Source organism: Rutilus rutilus, assembly GCF_951802725.1.
Source record: "Rutilus rutilus genome assembly, chromosome: 23".
NCBI classification, from domain to species: domain Eukaryota; kingdom Metazoa; phylum Chordata; class Actinopteri; order Cypriniformes; family Leuciscidae; genus Rutilus; species Rutilus rutilus.
This window is the reverse complement of record NC_140233.1, coordinates 18,201,621-18,210,415: the sequence shown is the minus strand read 5'-3', so window position 1 is coordinate 18,210,415 and position 8,795 is coordinate 18,201,621. Positions and strand designations below refer to the sequence as shown.

Here is an 8,795-nt window from a genome sequence, read left to right as displayed (position 1 = left end):
GTTGTAACACACTTGTTTTAAATACTTCCACACATGCTAGCATGACGAAACTTGGTGTATTTACTAGTTGCCATATCAACACTATATAGAGAAAAAATTGCGCCAAAATTAAAAAAAAATTGGAAGATATCCATAGACATTTATTAAACCATAGAAAAAGTAAATTTCTTACTTAAGTTAATTTTTCATCTCTATTTTTTGTGTTTATTTAAAATTAGACGAATCTGATATTATTTTAATCTCCAATATGTTATTTAACAGTTGAGATAGTTCTTTAATGCTTCGCTAACTAGCAGAAGACACCAGCAGGGTTTAAATCCCATGTTGGCATGTTGTCACACTGCGTTACAATGTGTCCCTATTAGAAATATGCTATTATATTCTATACTTTTATTAATTCTATTGAGAAAACATGAGAAAAAAGGTGAATAAAGACTGAGAGTCAATGCTCAGAAATGACTAATTATTTATTTGTTTTGAACTATGTTGTATAGCTGTGTTTTCCTGTGTTCGTAGTCAAAATTCAAAAATGAGTTTATATTTAATTATTAAAAAAAGCCATTATTTTATATGAAAAGGTTAATAATTGTATTTTATTGAGAAAATATTTTAGTTTGTCTTGTATATTTTTTTTATTAGATCAGATAACATTTTAAGCTGTCATATGGTCATGTTACAATGTGCCCCTCACATGTTACAATGTACCCCACCTATGGGGCATGTTGTCACATTTCACTTCCATTCTTTTGGGGTATATCAAGAAAAAAGTATCTACTGTATTAATAAAACAAACCCACATAATTGTACCAGACATGTGGGAAAAAATAAATACTCTGAACCATAAGTATATTTACACAAACTGAGAAAGTCAAGAAGCGTTACTTTGTGCCCCGCTCTCCCCTATATGTGTGTATGACCCCGACTACACCTCCGATGCACACAATAAATGTATTGTATCAAATGATTAATTTAAATGTTAGTTCATAGCAGTTAAAGACACTTAATATCAAGTGGGACCTTATTTATTTATTATAAAAATAACTTTTTTTCCCTTCCTCTTTTCAATAAAACTGCAAAACTCTAAACAAAAATAATTATCATTTTACCCTAAAAAATTAACACTAGTCTTTTGTTTACACTGAAATGGAATCATTAGGAAATTGTATAGTAATTAGTTAAAAGTCGTCCTTTGGTGTCTATCCGGGCAAATGCAGTCTTCACTTAGTTCAAGTGTACTAATTTTAAGAAAAGCCACAAAACTAGTCTGGAATCAGCATGGGGTGACTTCTGCGGCGATATATATCGCACAATCCTATTTATATGGCAATTATTTCCTGTACAGCTGTTCATAATCTCTAAATGACTTCTAAGTGCTATTTAAAAAGTTTTATCAACACTGAAGCACTTGTTTACTTCATGCTTTTCAAACATTAGAATAAGCCTTTCCTGCTGTTAAGGCCTTAAATATTACTCAGTGTGATCACAACATTTCTTAGAAACCATCAAAAAGGCATCACTACACTCTAGGATCATTACGTCTATCCACCTCTCTTCGGTTACTGCAATAACCCCTCGAACTTTGACCATGAGCTAACAGTAAACAAAGACATAAATATCAAGCATGACGTCGTAGACAGCTGTAGTGTGAGATACTGTAAATCACCTATGCGAAGGTACATAACCAGAGGCTACACTGCACGCGATTTATCAAAGTAAATAGTCAGGAAGTGTCGGTTGGAAATAGACTAATATGATATTACAGAGATGTGTGAATATTAAGTTAATATTAGGGAATTATACAGGAGATCCTGCATTCAAAATTTTGCAAATCTGTATCCTGCCACAAGAGGGCACCGTTGAAATGTCTGTATTTGTCTGTATTTATTATTTCGATCAATGTCTAGCCAAGAGTTTCGGTCACACTTTATATTGGGTGTCCTTAACTACTACTTGCATACAAAAAAAGTGCAATGTACTTATTGTGTTCATATTGGATTGCAAAACACTAGCTGCTATTCTGGTGGGATACGGGTAAGGTTAGAGACAGGTCTGGTGGTATGGGTAGTTTTAAGGGTGGGTTAAGGTGTAAGGGAAGGCTCAATAGTGTAATTACTGTATTTAAACAAGATTCTACTTCTTTTTTTTTTAAGTCAGTTTAATGTAATTTAAGTTTAAATGACTTAAACATCCAAGTTGATTGTACTTAAAAGTTTAAGGCAGCAACTTTTTAATTAAATCAAAGTGTTTTTAATTTAAAGTGTGATTAATTTAAATGTTGGTAGTAGTTTATGTTGTTTCAGCGTTGCATTAACACGTGGTTTTAACAATATGAATAAAATATGGTTATGACAATATAAATATCTCTATGCAGAAAGGCCAATTTCTTTTTCATTATTGACAATAATTTTTCTTAGACCAATCAAACAATCAGCAGGCCCCTTTTCATTATAGTTTTATAGGGCATACCCAGGGATTATTGTGCCTAGCTTGTGAATGAGTTTGTAAGCTCAGTAAATTTGCTTTAGACCTTTGTATTTGCTGACCCAGATACATCAGAGCCTGTGTTCCGTCACTGGTATAACTAATACTGTAGTCTTTGCGGGAAAAATGCCAGTGACATTTGGATTTGCATCATATTCAGGTATCATTAACCTATAACCCACATCTAATATTACAATTCTCGCACAGAGTAATGGAAACTCAAACACACACACACATGCCTTTGTTTTATCAGCCAAATTTTTGGGACTTCATTGCAATTTGCTTATCAGACTGGCCTTTACCTTTCCCAGTCTTGGATTGCTTAGATTAAAGTGTCGTGGCTTGCGAGTTTCTATAGGAACTAGTAGCCTTGAAAGCAGGGCAGCCCTCTCTTACCACTTGTGGGTGTGATCGAATAGCCCTTATCTCCGCCCACAGTGCTGTTCTGTATAAAAGGCCAAGAGCCCTTCACATGTGTCAGAAAGAGAAACCAGTCTAACAGGAGAGCCTGCTGATTAGAGACTCCTGGCTATCACCCTGAAGACCTTGTTTAATGCAGCGTATAGAACAAGGACCTGTCTGAACAGACACTCAATTCCTCCACCGGAGAATCGGGTACACGAGGTAAGCAGCATACTAAATGTTTTGGCATTAAGATATAAAGACAGACACCTAATGTACAATTTTGGAATAAAACTAAGTGGACCAGACTTATAACCACAGATCTTTTATTTTTGCAGTGTTTCTAACTTGAGTCCAAACTGAATTCCCATGTGGGTGGTAGAGAAGATCAGAGTGTCCGTCGAAAGGACCAACTTGCCACTTTCCGTAACGGAATACAGCTTCAAAATCGGAGACCTCATGTTTGGAGACAAGTCATCCATTGAGAAAGCCAAGAAAGGCTTGCTGTGTCCAAACATCATTACCCCGGACACCATCCCAGAGTTCTGCATTCCCCCCAAGATCTCAAGCCCAGTGGAGGGCAAGAGTATTGAGCAGGGGAGGCCGACTCCATGTATCCGAGTGTCTCCATGTGAGATGGGAAGTCCAAAGAGAGAGGTCAATAACCGAGAGCTACACAATAACCATATCATCCAGGTGGAGAGTGTTGAGGATGGACCATATGACAATGGCTGTAGTGATGAGGAAACCACCAATGCTGATCCTCATAGCCAGGCTGCACTTTCCCTGCCTCACTTAGCTAAAGCTCAAACCTGCTATGGCTTCTGCACCTTGCTGGAAAGTCCCCACACCAGAAGAAAGGAGTCCCTCTTCCACAATGACCCTAACTCCAGTGGAATCCCCTTGGTTCTTCCCCGGAGTAGATCGAACACTTGCTCCAAATCTTCCATGCCATCTTCCCCCATCCTGCCATCTTCAAACTCCCCTTCTTCCTTTAGCCTGAATGCTCTTACTTCCAGACTTTCTCCAAAAGGCTTCCTGCACCGACAGGGAACTCTGGATAGCGATACTACCTCCTCGGCAGAATCCTCCCCCTTCAGTTCTCCTCTATTGAACAGATGCCCACCAAAGTCTTCTCTCCTCAAAGTGCTTAGCCATGAGAAAATCCTCTACCGTAACCTCCGGAAGGCTGCCATGTCCAGAAACAATTCCTTATCGACGGACGAGAGCAGCTCCACGGACAACAGCCCCAACATCATCAGGAGAGCATCTGACGGCCTTGTAGAACCTCTCCAGTGTGGTTTCAGCTTGGCACCTCCGGCCATCTTTCCCATGGACTTGGTTCTGCACCGGGAGAGGGTGATGAAAGAGAATTTGGTGCCTGTTGGAAGGGATGGGACCTTGCGGTTGTCAGCAGAGTACTGCCCTGAAAACCAGAGACTGCGCGTCCGCCTCATTAGCGCAGAAGGCCTGTATGCTCTGTCTGTGGACCCTAAAAGCATTAACTGCAGCGTAAGCCTCTCTATCATGCCCGGAAAAGTCCAGAAACAGCGCAGCACGGTTATCAGGAAGAGCCGCAATCCAATCTTCAATGAGGACTTTTTCTTTGACGGTATATCGGAAGATGATCTCTGCCAGAGGACACTTCGATTCAAAGTCGTAAACAAGATGTCCACAATGAAAAGAGACTATATTCTGGGCAACTGTGATCTTCCTCTCTCCAGCATTGTCACATTATAAATCCCACTGATCCAAACTGCTTAATTTATTGTGTGTGAGAGTGAGCATGCATGTATTTGTATGTATTATATTCCGTTTTATTTATTGCCAAATCTCTTTATCTACCAAAGACTTGTTTTTTTATTAAACAACAAAAACTATATCAGTCTTGTGGTCTTTTGTTCTTGACGGGAAACATAATTTTAGGTATTCAGTAATAATTTATTCATGATGAGAACATCTGTGACTGAATCAAAGCACGTCAGTCTTAAAAGGTTCTTAATTTCCGTAATGGCCTCCATTGTTCCTTGTATCATCTTGAGCGGCTTGATTGCCGCTACACTGTGACACGTAGCCTTGTGGCAGATGAAAACATATTTGTATCAGTCAAATAAGGCTGCCTTTTGAACTATTTCCTTAGGCAAAGTACACCTTGTAAAGTTAATCAATGTGGCTTCCTTTTTCCCAACACAGAGATATTTCTTTGGGAGGTGTTGTAATAAGCAGGTTTTAAAATGGCCTGTCAGTGGGATCTGAAATTCACAATTACAGTAGCAATACCTTAATACTGTGCTTCCTCCGGGCTAAACATAAAAGAGCAGTAGTAAGACATTTGAGACATCAGTAATAGCTAAATGGTGGGGCTTACCATTCACTGATCTTTCATTGGACGTGGTAAATAATAACAAGGCGGCACTGATTGCAAAATAACTCACCTTCTCTGATTTCCTATAAGCCTGTTGTTTCCTGCTGACCTTTGCAGGGATTATAATAAAGTAACTTGAGACAGAGATGGCTCATGCTCATTAAACCATCTGGGTTTCCCACCCCCTCCTCCTTTTTTTCAAACAGGCTTGCTGACTAGGCCAAGGCTTGCCAGCTTGGCAAGCATTTAGCATTAATAGAAGCAAGGGTATGATTTTCCGCTGATCTAGAACAAGTTAATCCCACTTAAACCCCTATACTTCAAGAGGTAAATTGATTCCAGATCGGTATGAAAGCCTGATTTCTAAGTATAATGATGAAACAATCAGGTTTTGGGTGTTCGATAGTGGAGTTCATCCTCCTGTGCAGTTTGAGCTGCAAAACGACCAACTCCATTAAAATTGCGTAGAATTACCTCAGTCATGCTAGCTAGCAGTCACAGAAAATGTTGCTTAAAAGGGACCTATTATGCAAAATTTACTTTTGTTTGAACATAAATGTGTCGGCAGTGTGTGTACCCAACCACCCTATAATGGTAAAAATCCACCTATACTCCTCTTTTTTTAATCCCCATTAAGCAGCGTCTCAGAACAAGCCGTTTGCAGATACTAGCAATGTGACGTCGCAAATGCTTAGGACTCTCGATTGCTGACGGACTCTGCCCTATTAGCATAGACCCCGCATTGAGTGAGCTGTACACAGTCCGCCATGTTTATCTCCTCGTAAGAAAATGTATTCTTATTAAAGCGACTAAAGTTATTCAGTCAAGAGCAGTGAGTGATTTTCTGTTTTTCTTTTGTTTTTTGATTCATATTAACATCATATATAGAAGTAGGTAATGCACATTGTGCTGCTGTCAATTTAATACACAGATCTAATAAACGCATGCGATTTCTTTCATTGCTGTATACTTTCACAGACATAACCAACCGTGTTTATGTGAACGTTGTGTGTTTTTGACATAACCTTTGACAGTTTAAGCACAGTAAGACATGAAAGAGAATTTTCTGACAGACAGCTTTCTGTGCGCATGCTTCGGATGTGTGCACTCAGAAAAGCCAATATCAGAAGTTTAGACTGATATGGCTTTAGAACGCATGCCGATAATAAACTTTCATGATGATGAAGAACTGCAATGTCACGTGAGTGTGACCGCGATAGAGATTAGGGATGGCGAAAACTAAACATTTTCTTGACCGACCACCGAGCCTCATTAGCCGGTTGAAACCGGTTAACCGATTGGTTTAAAATATGCTACGCTATTTGAAATAACAGCCATTTCGAGCCGCGCCTGCAATTTCGCAACTCTGTCGCATCTCTTTGCCGCTCTGCCTCCCGCTCGCTCACACACACACTGCCGCCCTTCCACTCACGTCACTTTTTTAAAATCCCCTACAGCGCGAAACATGAGTCCCGTAATCGGAGGACAAATGGCTCCTTAGTTTCGAAATGGTTTGGGTACAAGGTGATCGCGTTGAAAATAAAGGCGTTTGTCTAGCGTTAGAAGCTCATTTGAAACATTGCCGCGGCTCATTTAAGAAAATGACAGCTCCGAAGAGACGCCGCTTTAGTTTGAGGTAGTGCTAACAATAATAAAGAAAGATGATGATCATCATCACCTTACATCATAGATGATGTGCTACTACTGTATTTAAGCACTGTATCACACAAGTTGCAACTTACATCTGTGTCATTCTTTTTGGTGAAATGGTCCCACACACTACTTTTCTTTGCACGCTTCATCCTGTCGTCTGCCCTGGCTCTAACCTCGAGTGTTTTAGCCTTTACTTTTCGCAAACCTTGTGATCGCGCAAACCCAAACGCTGTGACCTCGCGTCAAATGTTTTTATTGGTTTATTAAGTACAAACAGGCGAGTTATGAAAAATTGAGTGTGAGTGTTCACTTCACACAAAAAGATCTTGGAATGAGATGGCTAACTCTAGTAGCGTTTAGTCCACTGTCTATAATAGCCTAATTTAGAGATCACTTTTTTTTTTTTTTTACCGCCAACTTTGATCGGTTAACGTTGATACGGTCAACCATCAGTCAAACGGTCATCGGTTAACATCCCTAATAGAGATGATAATCAAAACCAAATAGATGTTTTGATTTTTGCCAGAGTATCTGAGGCATGAGCTGTATAGGCTCCGCCCTCTTCTGGAGAGTAGCAGCTCATTTGCATTTAAAGATACATGCACAAAAAAAACTGCATGTTTTTCCTTCCACTCAAAAATGGGCTTTTACAACATGGGTTAGTTGGGCATTTTGAGCTGAAACTTCACATACACATTCTGGTGGACACCTGAGACTTATATAACATCATGTAAGAAGGGGCATCTACTTTTCTACAAAGTCCCTTTTAAGTCCCTTTTAAGATCATGACAGACCCAGGAATAATAACCGTTTATATTAAACTCCTTAGACTCTGATCATTTTACTTTAGTGCGAGTATAATACTATCCTGCGGAAAAGCACTTTGATCACATAACACTTTGAAGCACATGGGTCTGTCATGTGCCTCGCTGGCAGAGCTGTCGCATTTATGCATGTCCAGGAATACTTGAAAACAAAACTGCGTACAACCTGCTCTGTGCGCTCTTATGCATGGCATCAATATGCAGAAAGAGAGATATAGTGTGAATGAATGAAAGATGAAAGCCTCTTAACATATACATGAAGGGCGCACATATCCATAACCATCAGAATATGCATAACATGTTTAACAGATGGTCATGGATGACTGTTTTAATCATTTCATTAAGACTAATCTAATAAGAGCTGTTTAGGAGGCAATTCATGTCCAAATGTGACTACACAAAATATAGTGAATCATTATATTTTTATTTATTTCTTAATTTACTTAACCAAATAATTTTATAGTATCATTTTTATGTAATTATTATTTAAAATGGAATTATACTTTTTTTCTTCTTTTTTTCTAGGGTTTTCTAGGTGGTTGATGGGGTGTTTCTTTGTTGTTGCATGAGTGGTTAGGGTGTCTTTTTCAATGCACGTATTTGGGACGTTTTATTGTCCGCCAGGCACTTCAATCACGTCACCATGTTTGTAGAATTGTATAATTCAAATTCATAATGTAGACTACTGTAAATATCTAATGTGCAAGCTGGAAATGCATGTAAAATGCATAAAATAGCACAGCAGATTTGCTACAACTTATCTGTTTACCGTCACAGTGCAAGAAATGACACCCCGAATCATCCCTGTTTGTGACAACTGCACTGGTCCTCTTTAGAGAGATGGCAGATAGACTTCATTCACGTTTTTTCCAGAAAGTCCAGAGAGAAAACGAGAAAAAGAGCTCACAGTTGCCAGGCAACTCCTTTCAGCATGGTTAGGCCCAAAGTCTTGCCACGTTGAGCTCTGCACAGTTAGGCACTGTCAATAGCAATCACTGCAATATGTTTGGCCTTCCAGATGAATTAACTGTTCTTTTCTATACCCGTTCTGCATTTTTTTGATTATTGTG

General features: G+C 39.1%; 1 protein-coding gene across 1 annotated transcript; it reads left to right on the top strand.

Moving 5' to 3' along the window:
* Window positions 1-2,900: 2,900 nt before the first annotated feature.
* Window positions 2,901-4,748, top strand: c2cd4a (C2 calcium dependent domain containing 4A). The gene is made up of 2 exons (XM_084396394.1): window positions 2,901-3,105; window positions 3,222-4,748. The coding sequence occupies exon 2, from the start codon at window positions 3,253-3,255 to the stop codon at window positions 4,621-4,623; it is 1,371 nt and encodes a 456-aa protein (XP_084252520.1). The 5' UTR covers window positions 2,901-3,105; window positions 3,222-3,252; the 3' UTR covers window positions 4,624-4,748.
* Window positions 4,749-8,795: the final 4,047 nt, after the last annotated feature.